Here is a 22,463-nt window from a genome sequence, read left to right on the forward strand (position 1 = left end):
TTCACTTACAATCAAAGAGCATTCTGAACTCCACCAACAATAGAACTGAACCAAACTGGGCACACAGAACCCATGACCAACACAAAATACTGGAAGGGTTTGGTGGGCATTGACCTTGAGTTTGGGAGTTGTAGTTCACCTGCATCCAATGAGCACTGTGGACTCAAACAATGATGGATCTGGACCAAACTTGGCACGAATAATCAATATGCCCAAATGTGAATACTGGTGGAGTTTGTGGGAAATAGATATTGACATTTGGGAGTTGTAGTTGCTGGAATCTATAGTTCACCTACAATCAAAGAGCATTCTGAACCCCACCCAGGGCCATAGCCAGAAATTTTTTTTGGGAGGGGTTGAAATTTCGGGGGGGGGGGGTGGGGGGTGGAAATTCCGCGGGGGGGGGGGGGGGGTTGAAACCTGCCTCCTAGCTCATGCTGAAGCAAAAAGCACAGCAGGGGCAGAGCAGCCTTCAATAGCCTGTATCTCCGCCCCTGTCAACCACCTCCACCAAGTCTGGACTCCTTAATGAGAGCATTCAACACCCCCCCCCCCCAACTAGGTTGCTTCGCTACATTGGTTTTTGCTGCAAGTAATGACAGTGTGAATAAATTGTCAATATTTGCTTGAGATAGTGCTTGCAGTTCTAGAGGGACTCTTAATTTTTTGCATCTCATAGACTTAGCATGAGGATTTGGTCAACCAGTTAAAATTCATGAGTAAACCAGATTTTTTAAAAAAATCTGAAACATTTCGTGGGGGGGGGGGTTGAATCCCTAAAACTACCCCCTCGCTACAGGCCTGACCCCACCAACAATAAAATTGGGCCAAGCTTCCCACACAGAAACCCCATGACCAACAGAAAATCCTGTGGCCAGCCAGACTCTGTTTAAAAGACTCCAAAAAAGGAGCCTCCACCACACTCTGGGGCAGAGAGTTCCACTACTGAACAGCTCTCAGGAAGTTCTTCCTAATTTTCAGATGGAATCTACTTTCTTGTAGTTTGAAGCCACTGTTCCGCGTCCTAGTCTCCAGGGCAGCGGAAAATTATTTTGCTCCCTCCTCTCTATGACTTCCTCTCACATATTTATACATGGCTATCACATTTCCTCTCAGCCTTCTCTTCTTCAGGCTAAACATGCCCAGCTCTTTAAGCCGCTCCTCATAGGGCTTGTTCTCCAGACCCTTGATCATTTTAGTTGCCCTCCTCTACCTTGTCAATGTCTCCCTTCAATTGTGGTGCCCAGAATTGAACACAGTATTCCAGATATGGTTTAACGAAGGCAGAATAGAGGGGGAGCATGACTTCCCTAGATCTAGACACTATGCTCCTATTGATGCAGGCCAAAATCCCATTGGCTTTTTTTTCCACCACATCACATTGTTGGCTCATGTTCACCTTCCTGTCCACGAGGACTCCAAGATCTTTTTCACACGTACTGCTGTCAAGCCAGGCATCGTCCCCCATTCTGTATCTTTGCATTTTATTTTATTTTCTGCCTAAGTGGAGTATCTTGCATTTGTCAATGTTGAACTTCATTTTGTTAGTTTCGGCCCATCTCTCTAATCTCATTCTTTGAATGCTTGCAAACTATTTTTGGATTTGCAGCTCCATTTGCAGCAATGGAAATAAGCTGAGGACAAAGTAGTAAAGAGACAGAAGCTGGGACCTTTGAAAAACAACTGAAAAGGTGGTTTAATCAGGGCAGTTGGAAGGTTATACGTTTGCAAACTATGCGATCACCAGCACATAATAGAATTCCAGGGTGTGCTATTGGCCTTTGGTGTGTTAGCTGAGTTTCAGAGCTTTGAAAAGTTCTATTCAGGGCGAGGATGAGATTAGCATTCTTTGTAGGATTCTGTGTGTTTTCCTCCCCCTGAAGGAACCTTCCTAAGCTTTGCTTCCTCATAAGAGAAGTTGTCTTCTGAGCAGGAAACCCTTTAAGCATCGTAGTGAGTCTGGTGAAATGGCTTTACTTAAAGGGAAAAGCAGTACAATTGGCCAGATATCAACTACCGGGGGCATCTGCAGCCTAGGCAAGCAATTCCAGATGCTGTATCATATATGGGATATATGGGGAGACCTACAAGTTACCTGTTTTTAATGGGAGAGACAACCTAGGCATCCCAGACAACCCAGACTTGAATTAGCTTTTGAGTAGCCATGAAGTTTGCAAAGTCAATTAGTGAGGCTATCTGCATAGAGCAGTGTTTCTCAACCATCCTAATGTCATGAGCCCTTAATACAGTTCCTCATGTTGTGATGACCCCCAACCATAAAATTATTTTTGTTGCTACTTCATAACTGTAATTTTGCTATTGATCAGCTGAAACATTCACACCTAGCTCCAGCAGACAAGAGTCCTTTGCCCCACCCTGGTCATTCCACAGATATATAAATCCATTTCCCTACTTCCAACAGACCTCACTACCTCTGAGGATGCTTGCCATAGATGCAGGCAAAACGTCAGGAGAAAATGCCTCTAGAACATAGCCATATAGTCCGGAAAAACCTACAACAACCCAAATTTGCTACTGTTATGAATCGTAATGTAAAATATCCAATATGCAGGATGTATATTCATTCACTGGACCAAATTGAGCACACCTGGTATGCCCAAATTTGAATACTGGTGGGGTTGGGGAGGGGATTGATTTGGTCATTTGGGAGTTGTAGTTGCTGGGATGTATAGTTCACCTACAATCAAAGAGCCTACCAATGATAGAATTGGGCCTAACTTCCCACACAGGACCCGCATGCCTTGAAGGGACTTCCTGGCGCGAGCCGCCCTCCCACCTTGCACGCTCTCCCTCACCTGCACACATACACCACTTCCATGCGCTGAGCATGCCTGTTCTCCCTTGCCCCGCTTGGAGTGTCAGAAAGAGGCTGGGCAATCACAGCAGACGAGGGCTTTGGGTGGGAGGATTCACCGTCTCTTTCCAAAAAGGAGAAGAGGGACAGTTCCAAAGGGGTTCCCAAGACCAACAGAAATATATGTTTTCTGATGGTCTTTGGCGACCCCTCAGAAACCCCCTCACGACCCCCCCAAGAGGTCCCAAGCCCCAGGTTAAGAAACACAGCTCTAAGAGGAGGTGTCTTCTGAGCAGGAAACCCTTTAAGCATCATAGTGAATCTGGTAAAATGCCTTCACTTAAAGCAGTGGTTCTTAACCTATGGGTCCCAGGTGTTTAGAAATCCCAGCTAGTTTACAAGTTGGGACATCCATAGGGAGACAAAGGTGCTTGTATACAAAGCCATTGTTCTCCCAATACTGTTATACGCCTGCAAAACGTGGACTGTCTACAGATGTCATATGCATCTCCTGGAACGATTCCACCAGTGCTGCCTCTGAAAAATCCTGCAAATTTCTTGGGGAAGACAGGCAGACAAATGTCAGCATGCTGGAAGAAGCAAAGACCACCAGCACTGAAGCGATGCTTCTCCACCATCAACTCTGCTGGACTGGCCACGTTATCCCAATGCCTGATCACCGTCTCCCAAAGCAGCTGCTCTACTCCAAACTCAGCAATGGAAAATTGAATGTTGGTGGACAGAAAAAGTGATTTAAAGATGGGCTTAAAACCAACCACAAAAACTGTGGCATAGACATCGAGAACTAGGAAGCCCTGGCCCTTGAGCGCTCTAACTGGAGGTCAGCTGTGACCAGCAATGCTGCAGAATTCAAAGAGGCATGAATGGAGAGTAAAAGGGAAAAACATGCCAAGAGTAAAACATGTCAAACCAACCCTGACCGGGACTGCCTTCCATCTGGAAACCAATGTCCTCACTTCAGGAGAATGTGTAGATCAAGAATAGGGCTCCACAGCCACCTACGGGTCCACCCCCAAGACACCACATCTGGAAGAGAATAATCCTCGAGCTACGAGTGATCATGTAAGTAAGTAAGTAAGTAAGTAAGTAAGGATTTCTGAGAGTTGAAGGCCAAAACATCTGGAGATCCACAGGTTGAGAACCACTATTTATTTATTTTTCTATCGTGTCAGGGGCAGACCAAACAGTTGCATTGCATTTTTAAGCAAACAAACAAACAAAGCACAAAGTTTGCAAGCTTGGTAGTTGATTAAATGTCCTTTGACCAGTATCTGGCCACTTGGAGTGCCTCTGGTGTTGCTGCAAGAAGGTCCACCATTGTGCATGTGGCAGGGCTCAGGCTGCATTGCAGCAGGTGGTCAGTGGTTTGCTCTTCTCCACACTCACATGTCGTGGATTCCACTTTGTAGCCCAATTTCTTGAGGTTGGCTCTGCATCTCGTGGTGCCAGAGCACAGTCCGTTCAGCGCCTTCCAAATTGCCCAGTTTTCTGTGTGCCCAGGCGGGAGTCCCTCATTTGGTATTATCCATTGATTGAGGTTCTGGGTTTGAGCCTGCCACTTTTGGACTCTCGCTTGCTGAGGTGTTCCAACAAGTGTCTCTGTAGATCTTAGGAAACTATTTTTTGATTTAAGTTGAGAACCACTGACTTAAAGGGGAAAGCAGTACAATTTGCCAGAAATCAACTACCAGGGGCATTTGCAGCCCAGATGAGGAATTCCAGATGCTGTATCATATACAGGATATATAGGGAGACCTATGAGTTACCTGTTATTTAATGGGAGAAACAACTCAGGTATGTATCCCATACTCCCAGTCCTCCTCCAGTTCCCCTGCTCCGTTCCAGCAGAGACAAAACTGTTATCTCTCTCTGGCTGAACATCACCAACAGCAGCCGGGAGGTTGTTCCATTCGCAGAACATTGTGTTACTATATCCGTTCTTCTCATTTATCAGGAACATAAAGGCAGGCGCCACTTTGCCAGGAAGGGCTGGGAGCCACCGCTGTTCCCCGTGGGGCAGGAGGGAGTTTTCCTGTTTGGACAAAAGAAGAGAAACAGCGAGAACTAGAAAGATATCTTTGTGGAGCCAGGAAACCGCAGCCCATACGTTTGGTAGGGAAAGTGATCCACAGCTGGTCCCAGTTCAATAGCAGATGGACAAGATGCTCAATTGCTACATGGTTTGCATTGGGTCATTTGGATGATCATCTTTGCAGAAGGTTCTTGCAGGGAAGCATTTCAAGGATCACAAATTCAGCTGGTCCTTCACTTAGCCCTCCCGTCATGTCACGCAACAGTCCCTTGCAAACCAGGATACAAATTAAGTCAACTAAATATTTTCATCCTCTATGCATTGGTTCTCAACCTGTGGGTCCCCAGGTGTTTTGGCCTACAACTCCCAGAAATCCCAGCTAGTTTACCAACTGTTAAGATTTCTGGGAGTTGAAGGCAAAAACATCTGAGGACCCACAGGTTGAGAACCACTGCTCTAATGGTAAGCGTGGTATTCCTTTCATATCAAAAAACTATGTAATTCCATAAGTCAACAGTCACTTGAAGGTAAATAAGCACACATTTGCGTCTAGCTAGAAAGTAGATGCAGAGTGGAAGGTGAGTCCTGGCAACACAAAAACAATGCTAAATAAAATACAGATCGACTGGAGAATCTTGGCAAATGGCAACAAATCAAATTACTGCAAACTGCTGCCCTAATTAATATGGGGCTTTCCTCTTGCATGGAAAGGCTATAGAACTCAAGGAGACTTGAAGAGTCCACCACTTTCTGAAGCAGTATGTTGCATTAAATATGGAGGGCAATCCAATCCAACACCATTAAAGCATTCCCAAAAGATGCCCATCCATGCTATCTTGAAGTCCATTACCCACTCAAGTTGGAAGGGGATCCCAAGGGCCATCTCATAACCTCTTACTGTTAAGCAGGTGTACACCACTAAAGCACTCCTTAAAGATGTCCACTACACCTCTGTTTGAAGACCTCCAAAGGAGAGAAGTCCATCAGCCTCCAAATCAGCATGTTCTCTGAAATATGAAGGGAAACAGACATATATGCATAGATCAGTTTCCTAGGACATTACACTTAGAATCACAGACTTCTAGAGTTGGCAGTCCAACTCTTCCATGCAAGAACACACAATCAAAGCACCCCTGATAGATGGCCACCCAGCCTCTGCTTACTTCTTTACCATTGCCCTTAAAGAGCCGGGGACATACTTCAGAGCAGAGAGTTAAGAAGGATAAATCCCCTCCATCCCTATGTCCAATTTTTTCATTTCTCTCTCAAACCAGGGACTGAAAGTGGAGCCAGTCTCACCTGGCCAAACAGGTTTTACAGGATCCAGAAGCAACAGAGGAGGCGGAAAAAGGATCCTGGATGAATTGTGCATGCTACAGTATGGCAGCAGTTTAGCTGTGTGAGCGGAGCAAAATAAAGTTATTGCTACCATATAAGAATTCTGCATTTACATTTGCCTACCATTCCTGGATTTTTAGCATTGCTGGGTGCACCTAACCTATAGAGCAGTGTTACTCAACCTGGGGGTCGAGACCCTTGGGGGGGCGGTCACAAAGGGGTTTCAGAGGGGTCGCCAAAGACGATCAGACCAAAGATAATTTCTGATGGTCTTACAACCCTTTGGCAGAGAAGTCTGAAGATCTCTCCACCTGTCCTTCTCTTCCTTTTTGGGAACAGATGGCAAATCCTCCCACTAAAAACCTTCCTCCTGCTGTGATTGGCAGGCCTCTCAGCCAAGGGGAGGGAGGAGCAGGTGTGCTCGGCACATGGCAACGTGGGACACATGTGCAGGCGAGGGAGAGCATGCGAGGCTGGAGGAAGGCTCAAGCCAGTGAGTACCTTCCATGCATGGTGGTTCTGTGTGGAATGCTGGGCCCAATTCTATCGTTGGTGAAGTTCAGAATGCTCTTTGATTGTAGGCGAACTATGAATCCCAGCAACTACAACTCCCAAATGTCAAGGTCTATTTCCCCCAAAGTCCATCAGTGTTCGTATTTGGGCTTATTGAGTATTCATGACAAGTTTGGTCCAGATCCATCATTGTTTGAGTCCACAGTGCTCATTGGATGTACATGAACTATAAATCCCAGCAACTACAACTCCCAAATGTCAAGGTCTATTTCCCCCAAACTCCACAAGTGTTCACATTCAGGCATATTGAGTATACATGCCAAGTTTGGTCCAGATCCATCATTGTTTGAGTCCACAGTGCTCATTGGATGCAGGTGAACTACAACTCCCAAACTCAAGGTCAATGCCCACCAAGCCTTTCCAGTATTTTCTGTTGGTCATGGGAGTTCTGTGTGCCAAGATTGGTTCAATTCCATTGTTGGTGGAGTTCAGAATGCTCTTTAATTGTAGATCCCAGCAACTACAACTCCTAAGTATCAAGGTCTATTTTCCACAAACTCCACCAATGTTCAAATTTGGGCATACTGAGTATTTGTGCCAAGTGTGGTCCAGATCCATCATTGTTTGAGTCCACGGTGCTCATTGGATGCAGGTGAACTACAACTCCCAAACTCAAGGTCAATGCCCACCAAGCCTTTCCAGTATTTTCTGTTGGTCATGGGAGTTCTGTGTGCCAAGATTGGTTCAATCCCATTGTTGGTAGAGTTCGGAATGCTCTTTGATTGTAGGTGAACTATACATCCCAGCAACTACAACTTCCAAATGACAAAATCAAAAAGCTTAAGTGACTTTTTAAGCGAGTTTTTAAAATTATTATTATTATTATTATTATTATTATTATTTAGCGGGTAATGAGTTCTTTTTAACAGCAGTCCTGGGAGACATAGTTTCTCAGGCTTGGAAAACATAGTCTTCAGAATCCCTGGCTTGAGTTAGGTCCCAAAATAGGCCAGAGAGTGTGCTCTGAGATAGGGAGGGTGGCAGGAGAGAAGAGTTTAAACTATCAAAGGCTTTCTAATGAGGGGAACCAGCTATCCGGAAAGAGAAGAAAAGGGGAAAGGCCGAATTACAGTAAGGAGAGGTACATGATGGCTGGGAAAAGATACATTACAGCAAGAGAAGCACAGAGTTTGGGGTAACCAATTTACTAAGTGATTATAGGCAGTCTGTAGCTAGTTTCCTGATTGTCTGGACATGCGCAGAGCCAAACAGGTACACTTTAAGTGTTTGCAGCCTTTGGAACTCTCTGCTGCAGGCACGAAAGGAACAAATAATAATTTTGCACAGGGGGATTTCATGCAACACTGTCCCAATGATAACTTTCTATCTTAAAATGTGGGTGATTCTCCTTGGAAAGGCAGAAAACAGAGGTGGGGGTCCACTTTGTGCAGTGTTTTTCTGTCTCTATCTGAAATGGAAAATATAGCCTTGCTTCCCAGCAATGTTTTGGTGTTGTGGGGGGGGGGGGGGGGTATGATGGAGGGGATGTTTCCTGCTTTTCCTATTAAATAGTGGCCTGGAAACCCCCCTCGGGGTCACGCATCCCAGGGAAAAACAGGAAACATCCGAGCGGTTACTGGAAAGTTGAACGTGAGGGATAGTCCTTGGGGGCAAAAGCCACTCTGATCAGCAAAAATGTCTCTTGCCTTTTAGGCATCACGGGGCACTGAGTTGGGCAGGGACAACACTCAGTATTGGTGTATAGACACTGCAGAATTAATGCAGAGGACCCAATCAGAAGAGAGGAGAGTTATAGGGGACCCACTCACTCATTGGGGTTTGGGACCTTGTGTCCCCTGAAGTCACCCCCTAAAGAAAAAGCCCCTCTTTTACCCAGGAAGGGATTTGGTTTTTCCATACAAAATACAATGGATGTTTCACAGGCACCATATGATACCCATAGCCCTGAAGGTCATTGGATACAAAAGGCTTTCAGCATTTCATTGTTTCCTATCCTACAATGAGCCTGCTTCATGAGACTGAATCCTAGAGCTTCCACAATGGATGGGACTTCAAGACTGTTCGAGCGTGTAAAAATCAGTTGGTGAGTGTGTTAACAGAAAAATCCAAAGTACAAAGCTGATTGGTTGGGTCTCACTCAGAAGCTAGCTGAGCCTGGGAGTTTTGGCAACAGTTACATGTTTAAGTTATCTGTGCAGAAGTTTGCCAAGATAGTTTTGCGTTTTTGCTTCTTGGCTGCTGGAACGAGATCCTTCACATGGACACCAAAGGACCATTTGAATCTCTCTCAAAGGATATTGTGTGAGTCAAAGCAACTGTTCTCATGACTATATATGTTGCACTGCATAACAAAAACTAAACAACTTATTCTTTACGGATCATCTGTGTGGCATATATTTTCTCTAGCAAGATAGTGTGTGGATTGGTAAAGACAGGAATTACGTGTGATTTTTATTCCACCACAAAGAGGCATCAAACTGTTGTTCTTCTTGTTGTCACCACACTTTCATCTCTTCAATACACAACTCAAGCCCCATCCAGAAGATGCCAACTTAATTTCTGCTTGAAGACCCCTAAAGAAGAAGAGTCCACCACTTTATGAAGCAGTATGTTGCATTAAATATGGAGGGTAATCCAAAAGTCATGTAACCCAACGTCATTAAAGCATTCCCAAAAGATGTCTATCCATCCTACGTTGAAGTCCATCACCGACTCAAGTTGGAAGGGCCATCTAGTCTAACTTCTTACTGTTAGGCAGGTGTGCACCACTAAAGCACCCCTTAAAGATGCCCCCTACACCTCTGTTTGAAGACCTCCAAAGGAGGGAAGTCCACCACCCTCCAAATCTGCATTTTGTCTGAAATATGGAAGGTAACCAAAAACAGTATGTTGCATTAAATATGGAGGGTAACCCAAAGGTCATGTAATCCAACACCATTAAAGCATTCCCAAAAGATGTCTATCCATCCTACGTTGAAGTCCATCACCGACTCAAGTTGGAAGGGGATCCCAAGGACCATCTAGTCTAACCTCCTACAGTGAGGCAGGTGTACAACACTAAAGCACTCCTTAAAGATGCCCACTACGCCTCTGTTTGAAGACCTCCAAAGGAGGGAAGTCCACCATGCTCCAAATCAGCATGTCCCCCAAAATATGGAGGGTAACCAAATGCAGTATGTTGCATTAAATATGGAGGCTAACCCAAAGGTCATTGAATCCAACACCATTATAAGGTTTTCCTTCCTCCTTTTTTGCTACATTTCCTAAGGGCTCCTCCAGACAGCTCTATATCCCAGAACATCAAGGCAGAAAATCCCACAACGTCTGCTTTGAACTGGAATATATGGCAATGTGGACTCAGATAACCCAGTTCAAAGCAGGGCAAACTTTTGGAGCAACATAAACTTAACAATATTTCAGTGGAAGACCCCAGGGACCATACAGTCCAACCTCCTTCTACCGTGCAGGAAAAGCACAATCAAAGCACCCACAACAGATGGCCATTCGGTCATTGTAACAACAACAACAACAACAACAACAACAGGAGCAACCCCAGGGGCCATCCAGTCCAACCATTCTGCCATGCAGGAAATTAAGAAAGGAAAGGGGATCTGGGCTATCCCAATAGCCATGTTTTTCAACCTCTGAGGCTGAGAGAGTGTAACTCACCCAAGGAGCTTAAATTGAAAAAAAAATCCTAAAAATCAGTGGATGACCAGATCTTTTTGAAACGTTGCAGGAAAGATTCTCAACTCATGTTCTGTCACTGTTGAGAAATTCAAGGGGGTGCCCCTTTTAGTATTTTTTAAAAAGACATTTAATTTGCAAAAAATTTAATATTTTCCTAAAATTCAGTGGATGACCAGAACATCCTGAAACTTGGCAGGCTTACAGTGGTCAACGTGGTCTTTAAAGCCTAAACCAAGACTTACAAACAGACCATAAGGGATGCGAAGATGGAGGAAGAGGGTTGGGGAAGCCTTTTGCTCCTAGAGATAAGAGCAAAAAGAACACATTCTTCAAATACATTTGGAGCAGCCCTGCGAAGGAGGCAGGTGGGATTACGAAAGACTTAAAGGGAGATAAGGAGGCTTTTCCCTGCAAAGCTCAAACAAATTCTTTTCAGCTGTCTTTTGCAGATGAAGACATGAAACAGGGAAGCAAACCTTTCCGGAAAAGAATCCGAAGAATGGAGGCAAACAAAGGTGACAAGGCTTAGTTCTCAGGGTCAGACCGGCACGCAGGGCACCATTGCAATTGCTGTTCTCATTATTTTAATATCCCACATCAAAACTGGTAACAACATATATTAAGTGATAGAAATACAAAATATATGTGGGTTGTTGTAAGTTTTCCAGGCTATATGGCCATGTTCTAGAGGCATTTTCTCCTGACGTTTCGCCTGCATCTATGGCAAGCATCGCCATAGATGCAGGTTCTATGAGTGAGGATTCACTATGTCTTACTTACTTAGGCCATCCCTCGTAGTCCGAGGATGATGGTCCTCCAAGTGTAATATCCTGGCGGTGGGTCCGTAGGGGACTGTAGAGCCCTATTCTTGATCTACATCTTCTCCCACAGTGAAGGCATCGGTTTCCAGGTGGAAGGCGGACCCCGGTTGGAGTTGGCTTGACGCTCCTTCCTCTTGGCACGTTTCTCTCTTTCGCCCTCCATTCGTGCTTCTTCAAATTCTACAGCACTGCTGGTCACAGCTGACCTCCAGCTGGAGCGTTCAGAGGCCAGGGCTTCCCAGTTCTCAGGGTCTATGCCAGAGTTCTTAAGGCTGGCTTTGAGCCCATCTTGAGCTGTCCACCTCTGCCTTCCTCTTGGCATGTTTCTCTCTTTCGCCCTCCATTCGTGCCTCTTCAAATTCTACAGCACTGCTGGTCACAGCTGACTTCCAGCTGGAGTGCTCACGGGTCAGGGCTTCCCAGTTCTCAGGGTCTATTCGAGAGTTCTTAAGGCTGGCTTTGAGCCCATCTTGAGCTGTCCACCTGTGCCTTCCTCTTGACACGCTTCTCCCTTTCGCCCTCCATTCGTGCCTCTTCAAATTCTGCAGCACTGCTGGTCACAGCTGACCTCCAGCTGGAGCGCTCACAGGCCAGGGCTTCCCAGTTCTCAGGGTCTATGCCAGAGTTCTTAAGGCTGGCTTTGAGCCCATCTTGAGCTGTCCACCTGTGCCTTCCTCTTGGCATGTTTCTCTCTTTCGCCCTCCATTCCCGCCTCTTCAAATTCCGCAGCACTGCTGGTCACAGCTGACCTCCAGCTGGAGCGCTCAAGGACCAGGGCTTCCCAGTTCTCTATGTCACCCATTCAGTATGTCACTCAGTCATCAATTCATTAAAAGGATAAGTATGAATGATCTTTAAAAAGAACACTGCTTCTGTAATCGGTGCCCCAGGGCTCTGTAAAAGATAGTTCAGAATCAGGGAATTCATAGTTTTGCCAAGGACACCAGGTTGGAATGATCCCATAATCCCCTATAACTTTTATGGACTCTCATGAACTTTTTTAGGAACTTTTACGAACTTTAATAGACTTTGGGATGGCTGCAATGAATTCCCCTTTGACCCTGCATGCCTTGGAGTGTTTGTTTCCAAGAGATCCAAAGGGGGCGTTGTGTGGGAGGCGTGGTTATGCAAATAACCCTCATTGGCTTTGGTTCTTAAGGGGGCGTGCCCTGCTCCACAGAAGGCGTGGCCATGCAAATAAGTCCCATCGGCTTTGTTCTAAAGGGGGCGGGACCTGCTCCGAGAGAGGCGCGGCCATGCAAATCAACCATACTGGCTTTGCATCTGGAGGGGGCGTGCCCTACTGCACAGAAGGCTTGGCCATGCAAATAAGCCCTATCGGCTATCTTCTAAAGGGGGCGGGACCTGCTCCGAGGGAGGCGCGGCCATGCAAATCACCCTCATTGGCTTCGTTCTGGAGGGGGCGTGCCCTACCGCACAGAAGGCGCGGCCATGCAAATTAGTCTTATAGGGGTTGCGTCTAACGGGGCGAGGCCTGTTCTGAGGGAGGCGCGGCCATGCAAATCACCCTCATTGGCTTCGTTCTGGAGGGGGCGTGCCCTACTGCACAGAAGGCGCGGCCATGCAAATTAGTCTTATAGGGGTTGCGTCTAACGGGGCGAGGCCTGTTCTGAGGGAGGCGCGGCCATGCAAATCACCCTCATTGGCTTCGTTCTGGAGGGGGCGTGCCCTACTGCACAGAAGGCTCTTTCATGCAAATAAGCTCTATAAAGTTTGATTCTAACGGGGCGGGGCCTACTCCGAGAGAGGCGCGGCCATGCAAATCAACCATATAGGCTTGGATTCTGAAGTGGGAGGGCGTGCCCTATTTCATAGAAGGCGCGGCCATGCAAATAAGCCCCAAAAGGGTTGTGTCTAACGGGGCGGGGCCTGCTCCGAGTGAGACACGGCCATGCAAATCACCCTCATCGGCCTGTGTTCTGGAGGGGGCGTGTCCTGCTTCACAGAATGCGCGGCCATGCAAATAAGCCTTATAGGGTTTGTATCTAACGGGGCGGGGCCTGCTCCGAGAGAGGCGCGGCCATGCAAATAAGCCCAAAAGGTTTGTTTCTAACGGGGCGGGGTCTGTTCCGAGGGAGGCGGGGCCATGCAAATTGTCCATCGGCTTGCGTTCTAAAGGGGGCGGGGCCTCTGCTGTTCAAAGCCATACAAATATAAGAATCCTTGGAGTGTTTGTGCCAAAAGATCCAAAGGGGGCGTTGTGTGGGAGGCGTGGTTATGCAAATAACCCTCATTGGCTTTGGTTCTTAAGGGGGCGTGCCCTGCTCCACAGAAGGTGCGGCCATGCAAATAAGACCTATAGAGTTTGCCTCTAATGGGGCGGGGCCTGTTATGAGGGAGGCGCGGCCATGCAAATCACCCTCATCGGCTTGTGTTCTGGAAGGGGCGTGTCCTAATCCACAGAAGGCGCGGCCATGCAAATAAGCCCTTTAAAGTTTGTGTCTAAGGGGGCGGATCCTATTCCGAGGGAGGCGGGGCCATGCAAATGAGCCTCCTCCCGGGACCCCGCGCAGCCCAGGTGGCGGCGCCTCAGTCCGGGTCTGTCCGGCGCCGAGGCAGGTTGTCCCTCCTCCTTCCTTCCTTGCTTCCCTGGCGATGCCTCCGCAGGAGCTCCCTCCGGTCCCCCCGCACGCTCCCCGCCGGCGCCTGCAGGAGGAGGCGTCCTCACCGCCGCTGCGGAGCCTGGAGTGCGTGCTGCTGGGCGACGGCGCCGTGGGCAAGACCAGCCTGGCGCTCAGCTACAGCACCAACGGCTTCCCCGCGCGCTACGTGCCCACCGCCCTCGACCGCTTCTCCGGTCAGTCCACCACACTCCTCCCGCCTCGAGTCTCACTGGAGGCGGGTTGGCTTCCCCTTCTCACCCTTGGGAGGGAAGATTGGAAGCTTTTCCCTCCCATTTCTGGTGTTCTGTTCCTGTTTTGCAGATGTTTACACTTTTGTTGATGTATATTTGGAAATTCTCAATGAAAATACTATTTTTTGCTTTTTCCCCTTAGCTGTGGTTCAAGTGGATGGGTCTCCCATCCGGCTCCAGCTGTGTGACACCGCAGGACAGGTAAGGCATCCCCATCCCCATTGCATTATTATTATAATACAGCCTTATTGTGATCATAATAATAATTATTATTGCATTATTGTTATTATTATACTGCCTTATTGTGATTATTATTATTGCATTATTATTATTATTATTATTGCATTATTATTATTATACTGCCTTATTGAGATTATTATTATTATTATTGCATTATTATTTTAATACTGCCTTATTGTGATTACTATTATTATTATTATTATACTGCCTTATCGTGATTATTATTATTCCATTATTATTATAATACTGCCTTATTATGATTACTATTATTAATATTACATTATTATTATTGTACCGCCTAATTGTGATTATTATTATGATTATACTGCCTTATTGTGATCATTATTATTGCATTATTATTATGATTATTGCATTATTATTATTATGATTATACTGCCTTCTTGTGATTATTATTATTGCATTATTATTATTATTATTATACTGCCTTATTGAGATTATTATTATTATTGCATTATTATTTTAATACTGCCTTCTTGTGATTATTATTATTGCATTATTATTATTATTATTATACTGCCTTATTGAGATTATTATTATTATTGCATTATTATTTTAATACTGCCTTCTTGTGATTATTATTATTGCATTATTATTATTATTATACTGCCTTATTGTGATTATTATTATTATTTCATCATTATTATTATACTGCCTTATTGTGATTATTATTATTTCATTATTATTATAATACTTCCAATTTGTGATTATTGTGATTATTATTATTATTATTATTGCATTATTATTATTATTATTATTATTATACTGTCTTATCATGATTATTATTATTATTTCATTATTATTATTATACTGCCTTATTGTGATTATTATTATTATTATTGCATTATTATTATTGCATTATTATTTTAATACTGCCTTATTGTGATTATTATTGCATTATTATTATTATTATTATACTGCCTTATTGTGATTATTATTATTATTATACTGCCTTATTATGATCATTATTATTATTATTGCCTTATTATTATTAAGTTAGTGCATTATTATTTTACCATATTATTATTATCAGTATTATTGCCTTATTATTTTATTTCACTATTATTATTTTGCCATATTATTATTATTGCATTATTTTTGCTATATTATTATTATTATTATTTTATTTCATTATTTTATATTGCCATATAAATGTTGTTATCATTGTTGCATTATTATTCTTGTCTTATTATTATTATTTTATTGTTGCATTATTGCAATTATTATTGCATTATTATGCTATTACATTATAATTTTACCATATTATTATTTAATTTCACTATTATTATTTTGTCATATTATTACTGCATTCTCTTTGCTGCATTATTATCATTATTTTATTATTGCATTATTCTATATTATTTTATTGCCATGTTAATATTGTTGCATTATTATCCTTGCCTTATTATTCTATTGAATTATTATGGTATTATTTTGCTATATTATTATCATTATTGTTGCATAACTATTATTACCTTATTATTTTACTGTAGTATTATTATTATTTTGACAGTATTCTCATTATTATTGCAATATCATTCTAGCCTTATTATTATTTTATTGAATTATTATGGTATTATTTTGCCATAATATTATCATTATCGTTGCATTACTATTATTGCCTTATTATTTTACTATAGTAGTATTATTATTTTGACAATATTCTCATTATTATTGCAATATCATTCTAGCATTATTATTTTATTGAATTATTATGGTATTATTTTGCCATATTATTATCATTATCGTTGCATTACTATTATTGCCTTATTATTTTACTGTAGTATTATTATTATTTTGACAATATTCTCATTATTATTGCAATATCATTCTTGCCTTATTATTATTTTATTGAATTATTATGGTATTATTTTGCCATACTATTATCATTATTGTTGCATTACTATTATTGCCTTATTATTTTACTGTAGTATTATTATTATTTTGACAATATTCTCATTATTATTGCAATATCATTCTAGCATTATTATTTTATTGAATTATTATGGTATTATTTTGCCATATTATTATCATTATTGTTGCATTACTATTATTGCTTTATTATTTTACTGTAGTATTATTATTTTGACAATATTCTCATTATTATTGCAATATCATTCGTGCCTTATTATTATTTTATTGCACTATTATTATGCTATATTGTCATTATTGTTGTATTATTATTTTACTGCATTATTACTATTATTTTGCCACATTATTATTATCATTGCTCTTGCATTAATATTTTTACTGTGGAATCAAAGTGCTATAACTTCGTAGTGTGAACAGGCCCAAAGATGTCTCTTTCTCGTTGAGCTTATTAGTCATTTCAAAATAAACTATTCTTGAGTTCGAAAGTGGAAGCTCCTCTGTTGACATTCACCCTGTGTTGAAAGATATTTATTATTTTCTTATAGGAGGGAGTTGATAACAAGAGCTAAAAATATATTCAAAGGCACCGACTTCCTTGCAGGTTTTATTGACCTGACCTGATATAAAAAGTTGGAAAATCCCTAGAAGTCTTATCTAACTGATCTGGAGATGGCAAAAGATAAATACCCAGGGAATCGTGTTTATTTTGGGTTTGCAAGGACTTGCGGAAGGCGTTGAAACAGGGTGGGAATTCTGTGGTTTGCCCATTAAGGTGTAGGTTCCTGTTGGTTTGTACTGAGTGCCCCGAAGCCAGATAACTGTTATTTAAGCATTGCCTTGATGTAGAAGGAGGCATTGAACCCATTTGAAAAAGTACATCATGAGTCGGATGGTTCGTTCCTGACCTCTCTCTCCCAGCAATCCTTCCCACTCAATTGCAAACTATGCATTTTAATGTATTGTCGAAGGCTTTCGTGGCCAGAATCACTGGGTTGTTGTAGGTTTTTTCGGGCTATATGGCCATGGTCTAGAGGCATTCTCTCCTGACATTTCACCTAGATCTATGGCAAGCATCCTCAGAGGTAGTGAGGTCTGTTGGAACTAGGAAAAAGGGTTTATATATCTGTGGAATGACCAGTGGTTCTCAACCTTCCCAATGCCATGACCCCTTAATACAGTTCCTCATGTTGTGGTGACCCTCAACCATAAAATTATTTTCGTTGCTACGTCATAACTATAATTTTACTACTGTTAGGAATTGTAATGTAAATATCTGATATGATGTATTTCCATTCACTGGACCAAATTTGGCACAAATACCCAATATGCCCAAATTTGAATAGTGGTAGGGTTGTGGGCGGTGTAATTTTCTCATTTGGGAGTTGAAGTTACTGGGATTTATAGTTCACCTACAATCAAGGAGCATTCTGAACTCCACCAATGATGGAATTGGGCCAAATTTGGTGCTCAGAACTCCCATGACCAACAGAAAATACAGGAAGGCATTGGTGGGCATTGGGGGGCATTGGGAGTTGTAGTTCACCTACATCCAGAGAGCACTGTGGACAATGATAGATCTGGACCATCAAATTTGGTACAAAAACTCAATATGCCCAAATGTGAACATTGGTGGAGTTTGGAGAAAATAGACCTTGGCATTTGGAGTTATAGTTGCTGGGATTTAGAGTTCACCTATAATCAAGGAGCATTCTGAACCCTACCAATGATAAAACTGGGCCAAACTTCCCACACAGAACCTCCATGACCAACAGAAAATACTGTTTTCTGGTGGTCTTTGGTGACCCCTCTGACACCCCCTCGTGACTCCTCCAGGGGTCCCGACCCCCAGGTTGAGAAACACTGGTCTAGAGGCATTCTCTCCTGACATTTTGCCTGCATCTATGGCAAGCATCTTCAGAGGTTGTGAGGTCTGTTGGAACTAGAAAAAAGGGGTTTATATATCCGTGGAATGACCAGAGTGAGACAAAGGACTCTTGTCTGCTGGAGCTAGGTGTGAATGCATTTTAAATTTGCATTGTATTACTATTGGTCTTTAGTCTTTTGTTTTATCTATGTATCTTAACTATAGGTTGCTGTGAGTTTTCCGGGCTGTCTGGCCATGTTCCGAAAGCATTCTCTCCTGACGTTTCACCCACATCTATGGCAGAAGTTGTGAAGTATATTGGAAACTTATGGAATAATCTTAATAATAATCTTAAGATTATCTGGGGAGGCCCTGCTTTCATTACCGCCTTCGTCAGAAGTATGTTTGGTGGAGACGAGAGACAGGGCCTTCTCGGTGGTGGCCCCTCCCTATAGATCAGTGTTTCACAACCTGGGGTTTCAATTGGCCACCTTGATTAGCATTGAATAGCCTTGCAGCTTCAAAGCATGGCTGATTCCTTCCTGGGAGAATCCTTTGTTGAGAAGTGTTAGCTGGCCCTGATTATTTCCTGTCTGGAATTCCTCTGTATTTTTTTGGGTGTTGTTCTTTATTTACTGTCCTGATTTTAGAATTTTTTTAAACACTGGTAGCCAGATTTTGTTCATGTTCATGGTTTCCTCCTTTCTGTTGAAGCTGTCCACACGTTTGTGGATTTCAATGGCTTCTCTGTGTAGCCTGACATGGTGGTTGTGAGAGTGGTCCAGCATTTCTGTGTTCTCAAATAAAATGCTGTGTCCAGGTTCATCAGGTGCTTTGCTATGGCTGACTTCTCAGGTTGAATTAGTCTGCACAAGCCATTGGCCACCTAATCAAGGTGGCCAGTGGCAACGTTCACACTTGCCTCAAGCAGACAAGAGTTCTTTCTCCCACCCTGGACATCATTTCAGATATATAAACCTCGCTTGCCTTGATTCCAACAGACCTCACAACCTCTGAGGATGCCTTCCATAGATGTGGGTGAAACGTCAGGAGAGAACATGGTCAGACAGTCTGGAAAACTCATAGCAACCCATAGTTAAGATACATAGATAAAACAAAAGACTAAAGACTAATAGTAGTTCAATGCATATTGTATTACTATTGGTTTTTAGTCTTTGATATAATATATATATATATATAGATATATATATATAGGATTTCTTTTATTTCCCCCCCCCCCCCCCCAACGTCTCTGAAGATGTGGTATGCCTTAGAATTGCAGGTGCCTTTCTATATATATGAAAGTATGTATGTATGTATGTTGGTTTGTGTACCCTCTACTCTGGGCCCAAAAGGTGTGATTTTCTTTATTCATTCAAACCCCTCAATTGGTGTAAGCTAGATAATGCACAATAACAATAGAGTTATTCTATTATATTCTATAATGAAGGGCGAATGTGCCAAGGTCGGTCCTGATCCATCAAGCTATGTGGGAGCCTTTGTGGTACAAACCCACATAAATACATACATACATTTTTTGATAGGTGGTTATTATGCAGACCAAGGACCTAAACAATGCGCTTCTTGCCTTCTTCCTCTCCTTCTTGCCCACAGGACGAATTTGACACGCTGCGCCAGGTCTTCTACCCGAAGGCGGACATCCTCCTGCTGTGCTTCAGCGTGGTGGCGCCCACCTCTTTCCAAAACATTGCCGACAAGTGGTACCCCGAAGTGCGGCGCCACTGCCCCTCCACCCCAGTGCTGCTGGTGGGCACCCAGTCTGACCTACGCCAGGATGTCAAGGTGCTGATCGCTTTGGCCCGTCGCCGAGAGAAGCCCGTGGCCCCCGGTGCCGCCCGGGCACTCTCCGTGAAGCTGGGCCTGGTGGGCTACCTGGAGTGCTCCGCCCTCACTCAGCACAACCTCAAGGAGGTGTTTGACACGGCCATCGCGGTGGGGCTGCGGCACCCTGAACACCCCTTGCCGAAGGCGCGCAGGAGCCCCGCCAGCTGCCTCCGAACGCTCTCCAAAGCCTGGTGGAGGAAGTGCGTGTGCGTGCGGTAGCGGGTCATTCCTCTCGGGATGCCTACAAGGCATGTGGCTGTACAAGGTGATCCCCATCCGGTTGACATGGGCACATTGCGGGTCCGGACTCTTGCAGACAGTGCTGTTGTTCGTGCCCAAGTAGATGCGGTGCTCCATTGGATGGACAATGGGGTCAGGAGGGCTGGCGTTTGCTCTGCGCTCTGTGCCAAGTGGTTGACAATATTGGCAACTTGGCTTTCTCAATCTTCTGATGATCAGAATTTGAATCTTATCATGGCAATGCTGGCAGAGGAGGAGATTGACTTCTTGGGCAGAAGGGGGCAACCAACGAAGCAACTAAATGAGTCGCGATCTCTATCTCTTTGGACAGTGGGGAGGATTGGAGGGTTGGCATTGGCTCTGCACTTTGTGGCTGATTGTATTGACTACATAGTTCTGGATAATTTGTCCTTCTGATGGGCACAGTATGATTCTCATTATGACTGCTAGGGAAAACTACCCTAAAATATAGCAGAGCAAACAGGATACTTAAAGTTGAGCAACAGCTCACAGCTAGCAAAGCGTGAAGTGCCATGTGATGTGGCTGTAAAAAATTTAGATCAGGGGTCCTCAAACTAAGGCCCGGGGGCCGAATACGGTCCTCCAAGGTCATTTACCTGGCCATCGCTCAGGGTCAACATAAGTCTGAAATGACTTGAAAGCACACAACAACAACAACAACAACAACAACAATCCTATCTCATCAGCCAAAAGCAGGCCCACACTTCCCGTTGAAATACTAATAAGTTTATGTTTGTTTAAATTGTTCTTCCTTTTAATTATTGTATTGATTTTAGGTGTTTTTCTTTTTGCACTACAAATGAGATATGTGCTTACTTAGTTACTTAGGTGATCCCTCATTGTTCAAGTAGGATGATCCTCCAGGGTGGGTTTGTAGGTGACTATGGAGCCCTATTCTTGATCTGCATCATCTCCAGCAGTGAGGGCATTTGTTTCCAGGTGGAAGGCGGTCCTGGTCGGGGTTGACTTGATGCGCCTTCCTCTTGGCACATTTCTCTCTTTCGTCCTCCATTCGTGCCTCTTCAAATTCTGCAGCACTGCTGATCACAGCTGACCTCCAGCTGGAGCGCTCACAGGCCAGGGCTTCCCAGTTCTCAGGTCTATGCCAGATTTCTTAAGGTTGGCTTTGAGCCCATCTTTAAATCCCTTTTCCTGTCCACCAGCATTCCTTTTTCCATTCTTGAGTTCAGAGTAGAGTAACTGCTTTGGGAGACGGTGGTCAGGCATCCGGACAAAGTGGCTGGTCCAGCGGAGGACCATCGCTTCAATGCTGGGGGTCTTTGCTTCTTCCAGCACGCTGACATTTGTCCACTTGTCTTCCCAAGAGATTTGCAGGATTTTCCGGAGGCAGCACTAATGGAATAATTCCAGGAGTTGCATGTGACGTCTGTAGACAGTCCACATCTTGCAGGGGTATAGCAGGGTTGGGAGGACAATAGCTTTATAAACAATCACCTTGGTATCCCTACAGATGTCCCAATCCTCAAACACTCTCTGCTTCATTTGGAAAAATGCTGCACTCGCAGAGCTCAGGCGGTGTTGTATTTTGGTGTCGATGTTGATTTTTGTGGAGAGGTGGCTGCCAAGTAGCAGAAATGGTCAACATTTTCCAATGTTATACCATTAAGCTGTATTTCTGGCATTGCAGAGGGATTGACTGGTGATGCTGGAAGAGCACTTTGGTTTTCTCATTGTTCAGCGACAAGGCCGAGCTTCTCGTATGCTTTTGCGAAGGTGTTTAGAGTGGCTTGTAGGTCTTCTTCTGAATGCATACAGACGATGTTGTCATCAGCATACTGGAGTTCTATAACAGATGTTGTTGTGACCTTGGTTTCTGCTTTCAATCTCCTGAGGTTAAATAGCTTGCCATCTGTCCAATGTGCAGCGTGCATAGGAATTCATTCATTTTTTTTTTCAAATTTTAATCCCGCCCTCCAACAGTTTGAGGAACTGTGTCCTTGCCCTCTGTTTAAAAAGTTTGAGGACCCCTGATTTAGATGTTAGGCAGGCAAAGATGCAGAGTCTAATAAAAAGTCACAAAAGGTTTAGTTACAATAATAAGAAAGAACTACATTTCGAATGGAGTCTGAGCTACTCTTAACACTCATGTCTTCTAAAGTTTTAAGAGAGAGGGGAAAACACACCAATCACTACATCTCTTTTACACACAAGCAGAGAGAAATCTCAAAGCACACAGCACATACTCGGATGTAGGAAACAAAAGTCAAAGTAAAGGC

At 43.7% G+C, this 22,463-nt stretch overlaps 1 protein-coding gene across 1 annotated transcript; it reads left to right on the top strand.

Moving 5' to 3' along the window:
- The first annotated feature begins 13,820 nt into the window (after positions 1-13,820).
- Positions 13,821-20,998, top strand: LOC132780110 (rho-related GTP-binding protein RhoU-like). Its single transcript, XM_060783649.2, has 3 exons — positions 13,821-14,069; positions 14,269-14,327; positions 19,735-20,998. Exons 1-3 carry the CDS (start codon positions 13,868-13,870, stop codon positions 20,182-20,184), a joined length of 711 nt encoding a protein of 236 aa, XP_060639632.2. The 5' UTR covers positions 13,821-13,867; the 3' UTR covers positions 20,185-20,998.
- Positions 20,999-22,463: the final 1,465 nt, after the last annotated feature.

The sequence above is a fragment of the Anolis sagrei genome, chromosome Y, assembly GCF_037176765.1.
Source record: "Anolis sagrei isolate rAnoSag1 chromosome Y, rAnoSag1.mat, whole genome shotgun sequence".
In the NCBI taxonomy this organism is placed as follows: domain Eukaryota; kingdom Metazoa; phylum Chordata; class Lepidosauria; order Squamata; family Dactyloidae; genus Anolis; species Anolis sagrei.